Genomic DNA, 20,376 nt, shown 5'->3' with positions numbered 1-20,376 from the left:
TCCTGAGCTGGACTTAATAACTGTCACTCATCACTGTTGGTCCACACTGTGGTTTGTGTTGCGCCTGATCTCAACCAAATATGATACAGTCCGTGTGTTTCCACACCAGCACAGACGCAGAATCCTCCCTGCACGTTATGCAGATGTGGGAATTCAAAGTGCAGTTGGTGCACACGCTCCTGTAGAGGGTGGAAGGGTCGACGTGCCGTAAAGCTGTCTGCAACAGATAAATCGTTTTCACTGCTCACAGGTCTCTGGGTGATTTTTCCAGCCTTGAATTATTGGCATTTAAGATTAACTGCCGACATCCAGTTTTATGTGTCGTGATTTACAGGCCGGCAAAGCCAAACACTGAATTCGCCCATTTATCGTCACCTATTGTGCCTGATTGTGACGAGCCAACAGTTACAGGTCAATGAAATATTTGTATAGCTGATTCTGATGTGTCTCATTTTTACTGTTTTTACCTTTAAACCAAAGCATCAGATTTACTTTTAATGGCTTGGTTGGTGTCTTGAAACGTTAGTGTCCCCTCCCTGCCTGCAAAGAGACAATCTTTGGTTTAAAAAGACGAAGACAAAGTAAAATATAAAATGACACCGTCAGTCTCCTTTCTCAGAAATATCGTCCCACAGTCTCTGTGGTTCCATCCCTGCTAATTTTCTGCAGCCTGTTCTGGCAGCTGTCGGCCTCACGGTTCGTTCCTGATTTTCTTCAGCAGTGGGACTCGAACCTGAGCAGTAACTTCAGGCCCCTTTTAAAACGATGTCCGAGCTTGTGGAAACGTTTCATTGTGACTTTTGACTGATCCTAAGATCTTCGCTCTGTGCTGAGCGTCTGGGCTTTGCTGGTTCCGGAGCTGATGCTGAAACGTCACAGGAGAAACGTGTTTGAGGCTGTGAGGTGCAGGATGATGGTGCTGACCAGATTGTTACGCTCTCACCAGTTTGGTTTCAGATCTGTGGTCGTGTTAACAAAAGGTATTATCGTTCTGTCCAAACACGAGCATTAAAATCGTTCACTGACTCCGGGATGATTCTGACTTCTCCCAGATTTTGGAGAAAGTGAGTCCGAAAACTCAGAACCTAGAGATCCTCTTTTTAGGAGTCTCTGGTTGGCTGCTGCTCCTCAGCCCCACAGATGTTTTGTGAATACGACCGCTGGTCTTTCTCTCTCTTCTTCTGAGCACTGACTTGTGCTTGTTAGGTTTCTGTGGTTTTCCATGGATCCATTCTGGATCACATCCAAACTTTTGGACCTTTGAACACCTCACCGTGTTTTCTCTGCCTCTGCATCAGGACCCCCCCCCCCCCCCCCCCCCCCGCTGTGCCAACAAATTGGTTCCAGCGAGGCGGCCGAGGAGGCAGCACATTCTGCACCTCTCATTTTCTGCAAACACCTTCTGGCATTAGAATAAGTTTTAACTGAGACCTGAAGCAGGAAACGGTTTGATGCGTGTTTTAACTCTAATTACAGACACTCAGACTACATTTGACTTCAGCTGCTGTGTTTTTGAGCCACAGTTTGGGCCGTTGCCTTTCTTGACTCGTGTGGGTAAGTGGGCTTTGTTTGCAGAAACTCAAAATGTGCTGCAAACAAAACCGTTTGATGAAGTTAATTATACGTTGCTCACACTCAGGGGCAGCTAAAACCTGTAATTGCTAAGCCTTTGCCCACATACACAGTCGTGCACTTCTATAGATTTGAAAGCTGCTCGACTCCAGGATTCGTCACACAATAGTTGTCAGAAGAGTTCTTACTGTGACCCATCTTTGAAACTCCTGAAATATCATCCTCCTGTGCGTCCTGCCGTCTCAGGCAATAATTCCCACTGCAGCCTCATGAAATATTCATGAAGCTTGCACAGACTCCCTCTTTTTCTTTCCTGAGCTGCTGCTGTTGAAGGACAGTGTTAAAGGTGTTTTGACAGTCGCTCCAGGAGGAGGAAGCCTGCACCGCTGCTCCAATAACACCTGCAGAAGCAATAACGTCCTCCGCCTCAGCGGGATATACGGAGCTCATCGCCCGGCGGCCTCGGGTGATATTTACTCCCCTTCTCATTTCCCGGGGTGGAGTAGAGATGTGGTCCGGTGGTTTGGAGGAGGCGGCGGCGGCCTCCCCGCTGAGGATGACGACGCTTCTGGGAGAAAATTCAGGAGGAGTCTGGTGTCGTGGAGGTGCAAACCATCGGTGGGTGAGTAAGGACCTTCGCTTTGTGAACAGGCTCTGGTGCTTAAAGCTGCACTTACCTGCATTTTGTAAATTAAGTTAGACTGTTTCATGTATTTAAGGTGAAAGGTAGAAACCCAAAGACCTGCTTAATCTATCTGCACATTTATCTACAGGGGTGTCAAACTCTGGTCCTGGTTTTCCAGCTGTCCCTGCCCTTGGATGAACACACCTGACACAGGTAATCAGCAGTTCATTGGAGTTTGACATGTGGTCTTTGTTGTGCTGACTCAAAATAATCTATAAAACAAACAAATGTCTTATTTCCATGTTTTCTACCTGTTTTTCCTCCTTTTCATGTTGGACAGCCACCTACTGTCCAGTATTTACATAACCATGGTGGATTTCAACGCACATTAATTCAAATTTTCAAATTGTTAAATGTTAAATGAAATTAAAGTTCAACCTGTTTGAACATGAATTGGTGACATCAGCGCAGGTGTAACTATCATACCTGTGATGAAACATGAAAGTGATTACCCTTGTGTTGCCATGGTTATGCCTGTGTTGATGCAACCACTTACGTGGCTGTCAACAGAGGCGTAACTACGAAAAACACAAAGGTAACCACTGTCACGGCAACGCAGGTGTTGTCTCTGTGTCTTGATCTCTGTTGTCATGGCTACACCTGTGCTGATGTAATTGCTGTAACCACAGGTGTGATGACAGGCAGGTGTCGTTACCTCCCCCCAGCTCCTGTGCCCAGTGAGTGTAGACGTTACTGTTTTATACTTCAGGGACTTGTTGGGTTGCAAACTGGAGATGTGGTCGACTTGTTCTGATGTTTCGAATGGATGCGTATAGCTGCCTGATGCAGTACATGTGGAAATACAACTTTCTGTAGAAGTATTTCCACATGTACTGCACATCACATTTGAGTTGTTCCAGCTGCTGATAACTATAGTTATTACTTTAAATATTCAAATGTGTAATTCAGTATGTGAGACTTAATTTTTAGTATTCGTTCTTCCATCAGTTCATCATATTTAGTTTTTTTTCTTTTTCCTGTTTATTTTATGTATATATATATACATATACATGTGTATACATGTATGTATACATGTATGTATACATGTATACACACACGTATACACACACATATATATATATGTATATATATATGTATATATATATGTATGTATATATATATATATATATATGTATGTATATATATATATATATATGTATGTATATATATATATATATATATATATATATATATATGTATGTATATATATATAGTATGTATATATATATATAGTATAATATATATAGTATGTATATATATATATGTATATATGTATATATATGTATATGTATATATATATGTATATATGTCGTGCTAGAATGTCAGCTGTCTGTCTTCCTCTGTCGATCTCTCTGTCTCTAATCTGTTCTCTCCGCTGTCTCTATGTTATCTATAGCTGTCTGCTCTCTGTCGCCTCTGTCTCTCTCTTGGTATCTCTGTACTCTATCTGGCTCGCTGTCTCTATCTCTGTATATCATCCTGTATCTCTTATGTCATCTATCTCTGTCATCTCTTCTATCTGTCCTCTATGTATGTAATCTACTATCTCGCTGTCTGTCATCTCTGTGCTCCTGTCCGGTCGACTTGTCTCTTCTTCTGTCTCTATGTTCTTTGCTATGTCTCTTTTGTCTCTTCCTAGTCGTCCTCTCTTGTCTCTCGTGTATCTCGGTCATCTCTCTCTGTCTCTCTGTTCGTTCTCTCGTCTCTCATGTCCTCCATTGTCTCTACTCTTGTCTCTCCTCTGTCTCTCTCTCTGTGTCATCTCTCGTCTCTCTCTCTCTAGGTCTCATCCTTCTCGCTCGGTCCTACTCTGCTCGCCGATCATGTTGTCTCTCCCGCTCTCGCTGCTCGGCTCTCTCTCTGTAGTCTCTGGTGCATCTTTCTCTGTGTCTCTCTCTCTGTGTCTCTCTCTCCTGTGCATTGCTTCTCTGTCTCTCATCTCTCGGGGTCTCTCTCTTGTGTGTCTCTCCTCTCGTTCTACTCATCTGTGTCGCTCGCTCTCGGTCCTCATCTCTGTCATCTCGTGTCTCGCTCCTGTGGTCTCTCGACTCTGTTGTCGTTACTCCTCGCGTGTGTCTCTCTCTTGTCTCTCGCTCTATCCTTCTACCTCTCACTCGTGCTCTACGTCTGTCTCTACTCTCTGTCTCTCTCTCCGTCTGTCGCTCTCTCTTGATGCTCTCTCTCTCCTGTCCTCTCTCTTCTCCTCTCTCTCTCTCTCTCTCGTCGCTACTTCTACTCTGTGTCCTCTCTCTCTCTCGAGTACTCTCTGTTCTCTCTCTTCGTTTCCTCTCTTCTCTCTCTCTCTTGCCATGTCTGCTTCTCTACTCTGTCTCTCGGTTCTTTCTCTTCCTGTGCTCCTCTCTCTCTATTTCTCTTGGTCCTTCTCTCTGTCCTGTCATCTCTTGTCTATCTCATCTGCTCTCTCTCCCTGTTGTCATCTCTCTGTTCTGTCTCTCTCGTCCTCGTTCCTCCCTTACGTGTCTCTACTCTCTTGTGTCGGTGCTCTTCTGTCTGTGTCTCTCTCTGTTCTCTGTCGCTCCTGCTGTAGTCTCTCTCTCTCTGTCGCTTTCTCTCCTCTCTGCTCCTGTCTCTCCTCTGGGTCTCTCTCTTCCTCGTCTGATGTCGTGTCTTGTCTCTCTCTCTGTGTCTCTCTCTCTCTCGCTGTCTCTCTCTGGCTTCTCTCCTCTCTGTCTCTCTGTGTCTTGCGCCAGTCTCTCTCTCGTCTCGCTGTGGTGTCTATCTCTCTCTCCGTATCTCTCTGTGTGTCGCTTTACTCTCTCTCTCTCCTCGGTTGTGTCTTCTCTCGTCTGTCTAGCTCTCTTGGGTCGCTCTCTCTCGCTGTCTCTGACTGTTCTCCTGCTCTCTCTTTCGCGTCTCTTTCTCGCTGCTATCTCCTCTCTGTCTCGATCTCTTGCTCCGGCTACTCTTCTGCTCTGCTCTTCTCCTAGTGTCTCTCTCCTCTCTACGGTCCCTGTCTCTCTGTGTACTCTCTCTCTCCTCTCTGTCCTCATCTCTGTGTCTCTACTCCTCCTCCTTCTAGTCGCTCTCTGTGTGATCTCTCTTCGTAACTGCTTCTCGTCTCTCATCGTCTTCGTCTCTCTCCTGGCTCCGTCTTGTAACTACTGTTCTCGCTCTCTCTCTGCTGCTGGCTCTCGTGTCCCTGTGTCTCCCGCGCTCTCTATCTCTGTCGTGCTTTGCCACTTTGGGCCTACTCTTCTCTCTGTTCCTCTCCTCTCTCTGTCCGTGGTCTACGCCTACCCACCGCTCTGTGTCCTCTTATTTCTACAGCTGTCTGTCGTCTCTCTCTCCTTCTGTTCCCTCCTCTGTCTCATCCTCCGGTTTCTCATTGTCTGTCAGGTCTCTCTCTCTGCTCTCGTGGTCCTTCTCACTCTCCGCTCTCTATCTCTCTCTATCTATATCTCCCCCCCGCCCCTCCCTCCCTCCCCCCCTTTCTTTCTTCAGCTGAGTATCAGACCATTGTAATTCCAGCTACACATCCAGCAGACCCAGTGGAAAGTGGATCATCAGGTTGGAGCAGAGTTTGGGTCCATCCAAACCCAGAAAACCTCCAGTGGAAGTCGTCTAGGAGGATCCTAATCACCTCAGCTGGCTCCTTTCGATGCTGGTTCTACTTCGTCCATCTGTACACCGTCAGTGTAAGTAAATATTCATTCCTCTTTTTTACTTCTGGGTTTGTCTCCACCACCTTTAGAGAAAATATCTGGTTCTTTAGCTGCTGGATCTTCCACTTTCTACAGCAGCTGGTGTCTGACTGTGCCTGTCTGCTGTTTGCTGCTGAGCAGCTGCTGTACAGTGCACAGAAAACAGCTGCCTGCTATGGCTGGAAATGTGTTGCAGCAAATATTGTAAATAGGCTGTAAAACTGAGAAACTTGAGGTAAGAGGTTAAAAGCAGTCGTGGTCAATCTGTCTTTCTCATTTGAATCGTTTATTATTCAAAGTTGATCTGACAGGTCTGTGTTGAATGTGATCAAATCTGTGAGCATGACCCCTTAGTTTGCCTTTAACCTTTGACCTCAAGTTCATCCCAAGTTTAGGTGGTGGTACTTAAAGTCTTGTACAGAAATGAAAGATGCCTTCAGGCACTTCTGATATTTGTAATTTGCATAAATTATTCCTCTTAAAATCCTGTTTACACTGGGGATGATGTCTTTACCACAAGAAGTATTTTTACCTCACATTTGGTTGCCCAGCAGCTGACTCCCACTCTGAGCCTCCACACCGAGTGTTTTATCAGTGATTTAACTGTCGGATCTCTGAGATGAATCAATACGATATGTAAATAAGCTTTATGCAAATGAGACAAGTGGGTGTTGTGAGCAAAAGAAAAGGAGAAAGAGGTGAGAGGCAGTTTTTTGGAAGTCTGCAGCGCAATCACGCTGCCAGGTTTATTAATCTCTTGTGCTTCAGCGGCACAGTGTGTCGCCTCGCCTTCGCGATGCCTGCTGCCCCCCCCCCCTTAAAAAAACAGTCACTAATCTGTTTGGCACATAGAGCAGAGAGGAAAAAAACAATAACAAACAGGTTGAGAGAGAAATAAACATTTTAATTAGACATTTGGCACCGATACATTTGGTTTTCACACAAACAATATAAGACTCTGAAAGCTCCAAATTAAATAAATCTGAATATATGAAATTTGTTCTTAAACTGTTGTGTACATTTACATTTGTACGTGCGCTACTTCACGACAGCGCTTGTCTCGTTAAGTGCCAGTGGAAGTAAGACTGTACAAGGACGGGGAATAAATACAAATGTTAACTTCTGGTCTGTGAAACGCACAAAGGCTGGTTCTCCACCGTCACGTTACACCTTTGCTTCGTGGTGAGGTAGATATCGCTCACAAGTGTCCTGCTACAGAACAGGTCAGAATCACAGGGGTCAAAGGGCAAAGAGTCACTGAGACGGTTCTTGACGGTCTGTGGCGTTGCGCAAACCCAAAGCGTCTCTTCCTGCTGTGCGTACTGTACATCTGCAGGTGAAGCGTTAAGCGTCTCCTTTGTTATGCTGGTCCGCTACATTTCCTGTGAAACCAAATGTCTGTTTCCTGATATTTTCTCTCCTCAGTTCCTGTGGTTGTGCTGGCAGCCGCCGTGTGTTTCCCTGCTCCTTCAGCTGCTGCAGGAAAGATTTTTTTTTTTCTTTACTGCAGTGACCACTTCGCTCCATTCTGGCTTTTTCCCTCAATGAGGAGTCACATCAGGCCTCGGCTTTTCAGGCTCTCGTCAAAAGCTTTGTCAAAGCTTGGCATTGGTTTGCATTTTTTGTGAAGCGTGACGGGCGCAGCGGGGAGCGCGGGGTGCTACTGGCAATCCGCAAGGTCACCGATGAAATAAAGCAAGCAAGCCCACCACGCAACTTCAGCTAAAGTCAAAGAGAAGCAAATGGCTTAGGGAAGTCCTCAGAGGTCACCTTCTCTGCTTGCTGAGCTCCGAATCTCGTGGTTTTCACAGGACTTTAAAAATGAAACTCAAGTTGAGCAAGAGTATTTCAAAACCAGCTTCCACTCCTGCACTGCCTCATATCTTAGTCTCTTTGTAGTCAGCTGTGAAGGAGTCCCTGATCGCCTGAAGGCCGGAGGCCAGGAGATGTCCGCTCACTTTTCGGTGCCAGTCTTGTGACCGATGCCTGGAAGACAAAAACACAGATGCCGATCAGCGAAGACAAGGTCAGAAAGTCCCATTTACATGGAGACATAAAGCTCAGTTGCACAATAACATGTGTAACCATGACAACACAGGTGTAACCATGACAACACAGATGTAATACTTGCATCTGTGTTGTCATGGTTACACCTGTGTTGCCAGCCATGCTAACACTGCACACACTTGCACAGATGTGACCACTGTTATTACATCGAAATCAAACTAGGGGGCGTAAAAACACAGGATGAAAAATGTCGACCTGCAGGAAGGAGGGACTTTAACAGCAAATGTGAAGTTTGCACAGAAAGAAGAGCCGTTTATCATAATACCATGATCAATCATATATATATGATGAGGAAATATGATTTAATATGACGCTCAAACTGTGTTTTTCACTCTCCAAGTGGTGAGTGTCAGTAAATGCTGTTGTGATTGATTGGACATTTCTGGAGAAGTTGTCAATCAATCAGTCCAAGATGGCAGATAAGGCCAAACAGGTTTAATAGGCTCTGAGCTTCATCTGTATTATGGTAACGTTCTTTATTTATCAGTCAGTATTTCTTCTGAAAGTGTGTGTGATGTGTTGACTCTTTAAACTAACGATGTTATCACCACCATTAGCTAATAAATGAACGTTACCATAATACAGATAAAGCACAGAGCCTATTAAACCTACACTTGTCTGCCATCTTGGACTTCTGGAGAAGTTGTCAATCAATCAATCAATGTCCAATCAATCACAACAGCATCTACTGACACTCACCACCTGGAGAGTGAAAAACACAGTTTGAGCGTCATGTTATGATGAACAGATGCTCAGCTCTTCTTTCTGTGAGCACAAGCTTCACATTTGTGCAGGTCTGTATTTTTCACCCTGTGGCTGTAACATCACATTTACAGCTGTCAACACATTCTGCACTAAATGTGAGCGAACTGGAAAATAACAAATAACTTACCTGGTGTCTGTCTGACAGAGGTGTGTCAGCTGGGTCTTCCTGACTCCTGTGGGCTCCAGCAGGTACAGGCAGGCGTGGACATGGGCCCGGATCCCTTCCACCTGAACGTCAGGGTGCACCGTGGATACGGAGGACAGGTACAGAGGTCCAGAGGACGGGTCTGCCTGCCAGGTCCTGAGGAAGAGGAGGAAGAAGAGTTAATGTGTGAAGGAAGAAAAGCTTCTTGTAAATAACAGCGACTCCTGGGATTAGTCTTTAGCAGTTTCCTGTAGTCAGATCTGATCTGCACGTCTCCTGAACTGTTTGAAATGCAATAAAATAAAAAACAGATTCTGACTAAAGCTGCTAACTGCTCCCTGTAACAGTTAAGTCCTTTGTTCAATCAGCATCAGTTACCACACAGCAGAAGAGAAACTATGTTCAGCAGACTGATTAAAACAATGATTACAAGCAGCAGCTACAGGACGTTAGAGACTTTTTTACTAAATCAGACCATGAGTCCCAGTGAAGGGACTAAAGCCAATGTCCTGACATGAGGGTTGATGACACAGTTCACTGCTCTGTATGTGTAACCTGTCGGCAGGTTAACGACCAGAGGCCCATAAGCCTGGGGCTCTCCTTGCCTCATTACCTGAGCAGCAGGTACTCCTGGGGGGGCAGGGAGCCCAGGTCATGGCCTTGGCTCTGGAGGAGGTAGCGGTAGACTTCAGTGTCCTTGGACAAGGTCTGGATGACGGCGGCCTGGTACAGGCTTTGCTCCCACAACTCCTGCTCCCTCAGCAACCGGTGCAGCAGCTGCTGGTGAGGGGCGTCCACCTCTACAGAGCCACGCCACATCCACAGCGAGCAGCCATCGTCCACCTGGAGACGAGAAAGAGCGTTACACCAGGACGCTCCCAGCAACCTGGTTTGCCCCCAGTAAATACACCACTGTTGTCAGGGTTGCCAGGTTGGGTGGGTCAGTGCATGTATATACTGGGCACAGGCAGAGGAAGCTTCTTTATGATGTGATCGTTGCTACGTCTTGTTGCAAAGTTAGTGAAACATAAAATGATAAAAACACAAACAAGTGTAACTGGTCAAAATGTGACAATAAAGGAGGGCCGGGGTCCACAAAGAGTAAAGTTAGTTTTTAATTTCGTTTAAAGGGAGGTGGTTTTTTCGTCCTCAGACAGTCCAGAATGAGCCTGTGGTATTGAACTGTGCCCACCATTCACCTTTTTAAAGGCCAGGTCCACGTGCTCTGGAGCCGGGTGGCTCTGCCAGCCCCTGTTCTTGTCCCTGGCCTCCTTCAGGAGGTGCTGTGTGTTCTGCTGCAGCTTCTTCCTTCTCTCCTCCTGCTCCTCGTCGCCTCTGCTCTGACTGGGCGACGCCAGGCCTCCTCCCTCCTCAGGGTCCACAGTTAAGGTCTGACCAGGCCAAAACTCTGGAAGCTACAGAAAGGACTTTGTGATGTATGTTTTCTCTGAAAAGCCCGTTTTCAAAAACCTTCTCTACAGTATGAATTTAAAAAAAAAAAGAGTCTGCTGCCGTGAGCAGCTTGTTGGTTTTTCTACCTGGAACAGTCTCTGGGCCTCAGTGATCATGTTGGCCAGGCCCTGCGTGGCTGCCAGGGTTTCACTCAGGTCCCGCTGGTCTGGGCGGCCCAGGCTGTACTTCCTGTGACTCGACCTACAGCAGTAACACAAGAACAAGCTCAATGTCAGAGTCGCTTTTAAGAGAAAACAGCTCAGTTTGTCCTGATGTGTTTACACAGACAGAGACACTGACATGATTAAAATGTTGACTGACTATGATATGATCAAAAAGGAGACATGAAGTGGCTGGTTGAGAGCTGCTGTCCTGCTCTGCTGTTTTAAAAAGTCTGTGTAAACACATGAAAGACAAACAGATGAGTTTTCATAAACCAGCAGTTATTGTTCACACCACAGCTCATCCACCGTCAGAGCGAGGGAGGAACATGAGGATGAAATGGACAGAAGTTTAAAGAAGGAACTCTATCCAATCAGTAGCCAGTATATTAGGTACACCTGAAGAAAAACAGCTAAAAAAGTCAGAAAACTGGACAAAATGGATGCAAAACAACTAGGAAGGAATTCAATCCACTAAAAACTGAAACTGAAATGAAACTAAAGCAGCAAAAAGACAAAGACCACCACAGTGTTCGTTTCAGTCCTTTCTGTGTCCTTTACTTCAAACTTAGTGTCCCCCTAATGAAGTTCAAGTTACTATTTTCAGCCTCACAGTCTCTGGTCTATCCCGGGTTCTCACTTCCGAGCTCTCAGCAGATAGACTGTAGCTTTCATGTGAGGGAGTGGAGGCCGGATGGAGATGGGTGGAGGTTACGTAACATGCTCCCTGTGTAAACTGAAAAAGGTGTGGAGCAGCTCGATCTGATATGATCCGTCAGAAGCTGGAAACATGACGCTAACTGATAAACTCAGGATCTGAAGCTAAATCAGAGGCTGGACAACCATCAGCCTGGAGCCAAAACTAAGTTCAGTATTTTTGTCACAAGCTCCCACTGAGGAGAAACTACTTTCTTCTACGGGTTCAGTCAGATTGCAGGATAACGTCAGAAGGATCTGATCGTGAAGGTCCCTGTCTGAAGCCAATGTCTGGTTTGTCCACTCTGGGCTACTGTAGCAACATGGTGGCCTGCGTGAAAGGGGACCCGCTCATTCTAGTCTAAAGACACAATGAGTCTTTTTTTCACACTAATGAAAACATAATTATGACACCTTTAAATCTTGCACACTGCACCCTTAAGGACACTCCAAAGTACAAGAACTAGTGAAAAGCCCAGAGAATAAAGTCCAAGTGAATTTTCATATTAACAACTCTCAGTCTGGATGCTTATGATCTCTGTGTTCCTCTATGGTTCCTCTACAGGTCTTATGTAACGTGATAATGTGGGTCAGATGCCACACACACTCCATCTATTTCTACTTTCTCCTGGAATGATGACAACCACAATAAAATTCCTATCATTTAAAAAAGTCCTGCCTGAAGCTTGAGTCACTTCTCAACAATCCTTCTACAGACAGTATTTGTGGTCTCAGCTCACCGGGCTGCGTTGGCGTCTCTCTTCAGGGCACTGAGGTGGAAGAGCGATGGCGCCAGACAGACGGCAATGTTGGTGGGAGTCATCTGGTTCTCGTCCACGCAGGTCACCACATCCCGCAGGAAGAAGAGCAGCGTCTGCAGCGCCTCCCTGTTCTCGTCAGGAAGTAACAAGGTGGCAGCCTGGACCGCAACCAGCTGCTGATCCTTGGGAAAATCTGCAGGGGGAAAAACAAAGCTGAATCACTGGTTGTATTAGCAGAGTATTTGATCTTAGCTGCTCAGAAGCTGCAACAGGTTGAGGTTTTCTGGAAGTTTTCTCTGGAAGCTTCAACCATTATTGCTCATGTGACAACATTTATCAGCGAGAGTGGCACCTGCTCACATTGGTAAATGTGAAGGAAGGTCTCGCACAGTTTGCTGGTGAAGATGGGTTCAGGCAGGTCTCTGAAGTACTGCTTCACCATGTCGGCTACGTCGAAGGCGGACTGACCGTCGTACGAAACGCCGTCAGGATCGGACTCCACCAGCTCGCGGAGGTACTGGATGCGAGACTTCACCCCTGACTTCCGGAAAAGCCCCACCTGACAGAGGATGCGGCACAAATAAAATAAAAACATTTGAAAATAAAACATTTTAGAAGGTCGGCTTCTAAAAAACGTGGGAGTGATTTTTTGGCTCAGCATTTAATCATCTAGACCCATTTTATTATTTCATGATGCTGAAACATTCATACCTTTGCATATTGTAAATCCCTTTTTTCTGACCTTTCAGATTTGATCATATAAAACCTATTTCAGCTTCTCTCCACCGACTCATGGTGTTTTAAAGTTCTGCTCTTAAAGCTTTTGAAGGAACCTGTCCACCACGTATTGTGGCTCACCCTGCTGGTTTCCTGCCTAATCCCTCATCCTTGAAATGGCCTTGCATGACATAATAAAGTCTCTTTCATTTAAAACTGGAAGCCCAGTCCTATTTACTCACAGTCTACCCTAAGACACCGTTATTCCCTTTTTACCATCAGTGTTTTTATCGCGGTTGTCTTGTTCCGATTCTTTTGGCACTGATGTTTCCAAGTGTTTTTTATTTTATTTTAAATTATGTCCCTTTTTAATGTTGAAGTGTGTCGGGACTATAAGATGATTTATACTATGTAAGACTATGTAAGATGATTTATGAGCTCTGGTGTCATTACCTGGTCCAGGCATTCGGTCCTCAGGTAGACCAGGGCTCTGAGGATGCTGGGAGGCAGCGGCTCTCCCGTCTGCTGGACACTGAGAAGCAGAGGAACCCCGAACACCTGCCGGCCTTTTGCCTCCATCATCACCTTAGTCTTCCTCTGAGGTTTAGGAACAGTCCTGCAGGACACAGAGAGACGTCCGTCAGCGTCTGTTGACTGGTGTCGAGGTTAAAGATGTGGAATTAATGTATGCTGAAAAACTACTTGGCACATGTCCTGGGAGTATCTAATCTCAACCAGTCAAGCTTGGAAAAAAACTGCTCAACTTGGCTGCTGTTGGATCCGTTTCCTTTTGAAGGAAGAGCCAAATAAACTGCTTCTGATTACATAAGTCCCCGGTGATCGCTGAAATGCATGTGCCATCCAGATCAGAAAAATGGGGGGTGTGTAGAAACTCTGGATGATGAACAAAGACATGGGATTTTTTTTTTTTTTTTTGAACAACTGTGTTAAAACCTTCAAACACCAGCTATTTGCTTTTCTTGGACACTTATGTTCCCAAAAAGTTTTTACTGTTGTAAAAATGGGCAGAAAACTGCAAAGCTTTTATCTTTATCTGCTCACAGTGAAAATGGTGGAGGGCAGAGTGCACTCTGGACTGAAGGCTGGTAATAGTCAAAATAAAAGCGATCCAGAGCACTCCACCAGCGAGTATTAAAGCCTTTTCTCTACTTGACTCATCATCCTCAAAGTTATAAAAACACACAGGAGCCCTGCTGCTGTCAAAGTGCAGCAGCACAAAGAAATGGCTTCATACACACACTCTAAATGCTTTTTAGCTCTGGCTCCATCCGAGTTGCTGCCCCACATCTCTCTCAGAAACAAACTGGCTATTTGGAGGAAGGAGTATCGGCCCTAATTACTGTGTTTTTAATCTTCACATACTCATTTTGGTATCACTGATTAAATCAGACCTGAACCGATAACCGAAGCCTCACCGGAGCATTAGGCCTGACAGTGCTGTGGAGCCACATCAGACCTAAGTCATCTAATTTGGGTTTAACATTGTGATCCCTCTGCTCTGCTGCCACAGGACCCACATGCACATAAAAAAAGTTCTGCATTACTAAATAACAAACCCTGGCTGAGGCTCGTGCAACCTGCTGTTTTAACCGAATCTCCCGCTGAACAAATCTGATCCTGCAAATTAAAGATGAATGAGGAGTCACAGTTTCTCAGGAGGGTTTTCTGTTCAAGCCTCGGCTCCCACATTCGGCCTTATCTCTCCGCATACAACATCCTCTGCAAAAACTTAATTGGTTTTCTACCAAAGCATAAAACAAGCAGCTCATGTGCATTAAAAACACTAATATTCTGCAGCGTAAACAAGCCGTATATTCCAATGTTTTATTGTTCTTAAAAATGAATTTGTCTCAATTGTGCTTGAAGGTTTATTCTTAAAAACACGGTGTGGGAGGCAAAACACTGATCGCATTAAATCCACGTGCGGTGGTAATAATAATAATAATAATAATACACGCAGCAGAAACATGCAGTTTGCAGACCCTTTCTACAATAAACGTGTCCTTTGGTGCAGTTACAAGTAACCAGAACACTGGGCCCTGAGCCCATCAGGCCTAGAGGAGTGTTGACAGACAAATGGTGGATAGAAAAGAAAAAAGTGATCAGATATTTTGATAATGAGTAAATCTATATATTTAAAGAAGTGTAGTAGAGCAGAGAGATTTATGTTTGTCCCCATAAACCTGCAGTAGGGGGAAGTTTCCAGACCGAAGTGACTGAATCAGGTATTTCTTCACCTGAGCCATTCAGGACTGAAACCAGCTGTTCACACTAAACATGTCTCAAATTTCCATTCACTCCTCCCATATTTTAAAATCCATCATACATGAGACCAAACACACATAAGTGTCAAAATACCTGCACTGTGACTCCTGAGCAAATAACACAGTTTCACCCTTAAGCCCCAAAAGATGAGGCACAAATCTGAGTAAATATCCTCTGTGGTGGGAATGTGAGGAAATAATCCACAGCGAGCAGAAAGGACCACATAACCAAACCTCCCTGAGACTTCCCCAGAACACAGACCCACAGTGAGCGACTGGCAGTCTTTCCCGGGGTTCTTTTGGAAGGCACTTCTTCCTCTGAAAGCATCTGGAAGCAGGTCTGCACCTGAGCCATGAATAATGAATGAATCTTCTCAAATAGGCTGCCTAAAATATTTACCCTCCACCCACAGCCCTGCCCTCCTTTCCACTGTTGTTTCCTTGAAGATGTGTTTCCACACAGGTGTTCACTGTTTTTTACTGAGATTTGTTTCTCTTCTTTAAGTTTGTGCTCGATCTCTGCTGAACCTTAAGTTTATTTTAATGCATGAAATCACTCAGAATACGCCCCGGGCCTCTGTTCTTTGTTCTCCATTCATTTCTTACCAGCTCCAGCCCTGCTTGCTGGACGGGGAGTATTTGTCCATCAGAGCGGTGAGTTTGAGCAGGGAGAGTTTCCGCAGCAGGAGGAACTGGGACACAGACTGGTTCTCCACTCCTGGACTGGTAGCCAGGGGGGGCAGGCTCTGCTCGCTGGACCAGTGCTGCTGCCGGCTCACTCTGCTGCACAGCAGTCAGACATGCAACAGTTAATATAAACTGGGCAGACGTGCATTCTTGAGGAAAATCAGTGTTATTACAGAAGATGTTGCCTGGTTACCAGTTGTTTAAAACTTGATGAGTGTTGCAGCAGATCAACATGTTTTTAATTACTTGTATTGATCGATTTAGATGCCCCAATAACACAGATGCTAACATCTGCATGTTAATGTGATCACAGAGAGCTGCCTCGTTCTCATCTGCCTAGTTAGTGTTTGTGCTCATGGCTAATCTGTTGGGTTTGTGCTGCTTAACTAATAAATGACATTTCAATAGCTGTCGTCAGTGAGTGACTGATTCGTTCACGTGTTCAGCTACAGCCTCAGAAAAATCTGCAAAATTTGCGGCTCTCACTGTGCAAATAAAACCTTTGCCTCACACACCAGGCGCTCTCACCTGCTTCTGGGTTGTGGTGATCTTGTCCTCGGCTCCTCTCTGTTCACTCGTGCCTTCGCACAGCTTCCTTCCTCCTCCTCTTCCTCCTCTTCCTCCTCCTCCTCTGAATGCTCCAGGTGGATGTGACTGGGAGACGACGGGCATGGAGAGTCTTGGGAGGAAGAAGAGGAAGAGGAGGACGAAGGGGAGGACCCTCTCTGACAGTCGTCCTCAGACAGACTCTCAGACCAGGTAGAGACCAGTTGTTGGAGGTCGCTGATCCTTTCCAACACGCTGTCCAACGCTGAGAAAATGTCCTCATTTGACAACAGCTGCCTCACCTGGGAGAAGGAAAGAAAATCCCAGGTCAGTTCCAGCAAAATAACTTCATTTCCCATGAAAACCAAGTGGGGAGGCTTTAAAGGACACACTGACTACAAAGATGAAGGACAAAGCTTAGACATAGTTTCATGTTTGTTGCTTTGGATGACGTTCAGCAGTCATTTCCTAAGAACTTCTCCAATATTTAAATATCAGGGTTTACTTCCCCTCCTGCCGTCTTTAATCCAAGCTGAGCCTCTGCCACGTTAGAGAGAAGAAGGTCTGATTTAATGTGATTTATATCAGCTGTCGAAGATGACTGTACAGTTTCAATCTAAAATGGAATTTGATACGACCACTCACGAAATGATCTCTGGCTTTATGGGAACACTCCAACTCCATATGGAGCTTAGCCCAGCAGAATCAATATCCTCAATTGAGTTACCTGTGTTTTTATAGACTCACAGAGATTTCTTTATCCGTTTTTTAGTGGAAATGAAGGCGAGCCAGAGAGAGAGAGAGAGGGCCCCTTCATTGTTTGTGTCAATGTGGATTTGAAGCAGTCTGTAAACCCTTCACGAAGGGGGACAGATGGCAGAGTTTTACTGCCTTTCCACACAAAATAGCCATAATATATTGTACATGTTGATCCCTAACAATGACAGTTACTGCAAACACAAGTACTCATTTACTGCTTCCCACTCTGGCCTGATCATACGATCACACAGAGCCAGACGGGAGGAAAACAGTCAGATGTTCAGCACCATGGACAGACGCCCTTCAGCAGAGGTCACCTGTTCAGCACCTGGACAGCTCAGCTCCACTTTTGGTTTCCACATTTACAAGACCTCACAAATTATCTGCTGCTTTCAGATGAAACAGAGACACTGGAATTTCAGGATTCTGTCTCAGAAATAAGAAAACCATTTCTAAGTCTGCCAATATCTAACAGTCCAGCCTAACACAGAGCCCAGTGTGTGGCTGTGTTTGCATGGCAACCCATGTTGTTTTTAAAAAACCCACCTCTGCCTCCTCACTCATCCGTTCTGTGTCACTGCCGCTTTTGCCTCCTCTGCTTTCACACAGCTGCTGGTTGTCGGGCACGTTGTCATAAATACTCAGCCGGTGAGACAACGCCACGAGCGGCCTGGGGGTGGCGACATCATGTGAACACGAAGACAGGGGGTCCCCGTCACCGGCGGCCAGCGACGAGGGGCCACGACGACAGCTGTTTCTCCCCATGTAGCCGTGGAAGCTCCCGGTCCTCCAGTTGACAGAGGTGTTGTCGATGATGGGGGACAGGATTTGTTTGTGTGCGAGGGAGGTGGGAAAGGTCCCCGGTTTGTGCCCCTGGGGAATCTGGAACACCAGGCTCTCGTGGCTGCTGCTGCTGCTGTTCATCTGGGTCCTATAGTCCTGAAAGAGGGAACAGATGGATCAATAAAAACAAGAAAGAAAATTCTAACTATCCATCTATGCAGTGGTGGAAAGTAAGTCCTGCATATACATTGAAAAACAAATGGCTGAAATGAATATCCAAGACCACATAAACCACTTAGTGCACATAAAATCACCAGCTGTTTGTACTCGGGGCAGCAAATGAGTAAACCATGTTCTTGCTGGATACATTTAAAATGAAATTAAAATGTCTGGGAGTTGTATTAACTGTGACAGGCCAAAGATCCGTGTCAGCTGCATCACAACAACGTCGTCCGGTAAAAGCAGTTTGCTCAGATTAAGACACTGCTCTTTGAAGAACTGACCTCTAAGCCCATGTGGTTCTGGTCGTCCCGGGCCGGTCCCCCACCGACACCTACGCTGCTGTTGGAGCGTTTGCAGTTGCTCCTGACGCGGGTGACTGGACTGGGCGTGCTGACAGTGCTGCTGCTCTCTGAGTGGCTGTTGCTGCTGCTGACGGTGTGTGGAGACGAAGGCGAGGAAGACGCCCGGCTGCTGGGCGGACCCCGTACACTGCAGACATTCAGAAAGACAGAACTCCAGCGTTAGAGACGAATGAGGAAAATTTTTCTGTGACTTTGAATTCGACTTTGGTAAAAGTTGTTATACAAAGATCCTCAGAGCTCACTTTGATGGGCACTGAAGACTCTCCATCCTGTCCTCTGATTGGATGAGAACTGGCCTGCTAATAACACGCTTAGCCCGACGGCCACTGCTCTCTCCACCGCTCTGACCAGACGGGAGCAGGCCAGTTGTCCCCCTCAGCCTCAGTTTGTCCATCTTCCTCAGCAGGCTGGTGCACTTCTTCCTGGGCAGCCTGTCTGGGGAACAGCCCTCGGCTTCCAGACTCATGGAGGAAGATCCTCCACCACTTCCACCGGGAGAGGGGGGCCCGCTCAAAGAGTTGTCCAGGGATGGGGTCTTATTTGCAGAGGAGCAGCGGGAGGAGCTCCTGCTGGTCTCCTGGTCGTCTGTGGTGCTGGCCGCAGAAGTGGGTACGATGGTCGTGGGTTCACTGTTAGTCTTGTGATGTCTGTCATGGCCTTCGCTGTCGGTGCTACTGGAGCTGTGGATGGAGGAGACATCATGGCGGTCGCTGACATCACACAGAGGCACATCTTGAAGTGCAGCAGGACTGTCCAAGGTGGAGTCGAGGCGCCGCCATCGTTGTGTTCGCCTGTCATAAGTCCAGTTGGGACTGATGGCGCAGAAGTCTTCCTCGTCACAGTCGTCTCTCTGGAAGAGATGACGGGTTCACAGACAGGAGCTCACAAAAATCTGCACAATTATTCCAGATGGTGCTTCACTACACTGATATCCACAAACTGACAACAGAACACCTGCACTCAAACAAACACCTGAAACGCACATAAACGCCTCTACAGGCATGACGTGCTGTTAAATGGGGGAACCTGGAATTTATTTGCACTTCAGCTGCTTTGAGGACAAAACTTTTCCCAAACAAACCACATTATAAAATACTTTGTTTGTTTCTCACATGAAAAGAAAAGAATAATCTTAATGATCCAATCCTAATTAAATATCACTGAAACAGAGGAGAGGACCTCACAGCTGATATCAGTCAAAATCAAGATGAAATGATGCTTAACAAGCAGATCTCGTGGTGTGACAACCCCTCCCCTGATGTGAGGACCCTGCTGTGAGTTTCTTGGTGCTCGCTCTCAACACTCACCCTGTGTTTCGATCTCCGCGGCTCCAGCCTCATTTCAACACATTTGTTTAAAGTGCTTAATCTCCTGAAAGAGGAGCAAGAGAGGAACATGGTGGTTAGACTGCCAGAGCCTTAGCTTCTTTAAAATGTGAGAACCCATGACCAGAGGTGGACCAGTTTAGTCCCTCTCTGGGAGTGATACTTATATTATTTTTCGTTACACTGTCCACCGGCTGATTATAAGGCTGATTCCTGTTGCACTTTCAGTTTAGTGTGGGTAACATTACTGTTATCAAACATAACTTTTAGCGAGTAGCTGAACTCATTGGGTATTACCTTCGTCTGTATGTTCTGCTTCATGGTGTATTGATCAGTTCACATCCACAGTGCACCTGCACATTTAACTGCACGAGTGTGTTACCTGGAAAATGACTCGAGGGCATCCTTATCCAGGAAGTGGTGATCACGCTTCGCCCACTCGATGTCAACGGGGAACCTGCCGTCTGACACACAAACGAAAACAGATGACAGTAAGATGCAGCGTGAGACAGTGTGTGTATCCTCCTGGAGCTGATTCTACGAGCCGTGTGGTGCTGGGTTAGATTAGCAGCTGCATGTTTACCTTTGAGTAATTGCACATACTGAGGGAAGCCGGCCGCTTGCAGCCAATCACAGGCCTCTTTGGCTTCAATCTCTGCAGAGAAGAAAAACAGTGTTTGATTCAATTATAATCATTTCATGCTCCACCCACTTCAAGAGGGCA

The 20,376-nt window shown here is 46.0% G+C and overlaps 1 protein-coding gene and 1 long non-coding RNA gene across 4 annotated transcripts in view; one reads left to right on the top strand and one right to left on the bottom strand.

Moving 5' to 3' along the window:
- Positions 1 to 1,332: 1,332 nt before the first annotated feature.
- On the top strand, positions 1,333 to 9,029 carry LOC117152719 (uncharacterized). The gene is made up of 5 exons (XR_004463206.1): positions 1,333 to 2,194; positions 2,346 to 2,410; positions 5,747 to 5,913; positions 7,819 to 7,945; positions 8,897 to 9,029. It is a non-coding gene; the product is annotated as an uncharacterized LOC117152719 (long non-coding RNA).
- LOC113142733 (rho GTPase-activating protein 7) overlaps positions 6,803 to 20,376 on the bottom strand; it is a 65,080-nt gene continuing 51,506 nt past the window's right edge. For 2 of the 3 annotated variants that reach the window (XM_026327915.2, XM_026327917.2), the window contains exons 2-17: positions 20,236 to 20,307; positions 20,035 to 20,116; positions 19,635 to 19,698; positions 18,570 to 19,177; positions 18,247 to 18,454; positions 17,507 to 17,899; positions 16,184 to 16,503; positions 15,575 to 15,751; positions 13,137 to 13,299; positions 12,327 to 12,525; positions 11,946 to 12,159; positions 10,435 to 10,549; positions 10,096 to 10,311; positions 9,510 to 9,739; positions 8,879 to 9,052; positions 6,803 to 7,905 (exon numbers count right to left, since the gene is read on the bottom strand). In XM_026327915.2, coding sequence (XP_026183700.1) covers positions 7,797 to 7,905; positions 8,879 to 9,052; positions 9,510 to 9,739; positions 10,096 to 10,311; positions 10,435 to 10,549; positions 11,946 to 12,159; positions 12,327 to 12,525; positions 13,137 to 13,299; positions 15,575 to 15,751; positions 16,184 to 16,503; positions 17,507 to 17,899; positions 18,247 to 18,454; positions 18,570 to 19,177; positions 19,635 to 19,698; positions 20,035 to 20,116; positions 20,236 to 20,307 — 3,344 coding nt within the window. In that variant the 3' untranslated portion in view covers positions 6,803 to 7,796. The remainder of the gene's footprint in view (positions 7,906 to 8,878; positions 9,053 to 9,509; positions 9,740 to 10,095; positions 10,312 to 10,434; positions 10,550 to 11,945; positions 12,160 to 12,326; positions 12,526 to 13,136; positions 13,300 to 15,574; positions 15,752 to 16,183; positions 16,504 to 17,506; positions 17,900 to 18,246; positions 18,455 to 18,569; positions 19,178 to 19,634; positions 19,699 to 20,034; positions 20,117 to 20,235; positions 20,308 to 20,376) is intronic. The other variant, XM_026327916.2, reaches the window with a different exon arrangement.

The sequence above is a fragment of the Mastacembelus armatus genome, chromosome 14 (genome assembly GCF_900324485.2).
Source record: "Mastacembelus armatus chromosome 14, fMasArm1.2, whole genome shotgun sequence".
In the NCBI taxonomy this organism is placed as follows: Eukaryota; Metazoa; Chordata; class Actinopteri; order Synbranchiformes; family Mastacembelidae; genus Mastacembelus; species Mastacembelus armatus.
The sequence above is the reverse complement of the archived record's forward strand: the minus strand, read 5'-3'. Positions and strand labels throughout refer to the sequence as shown.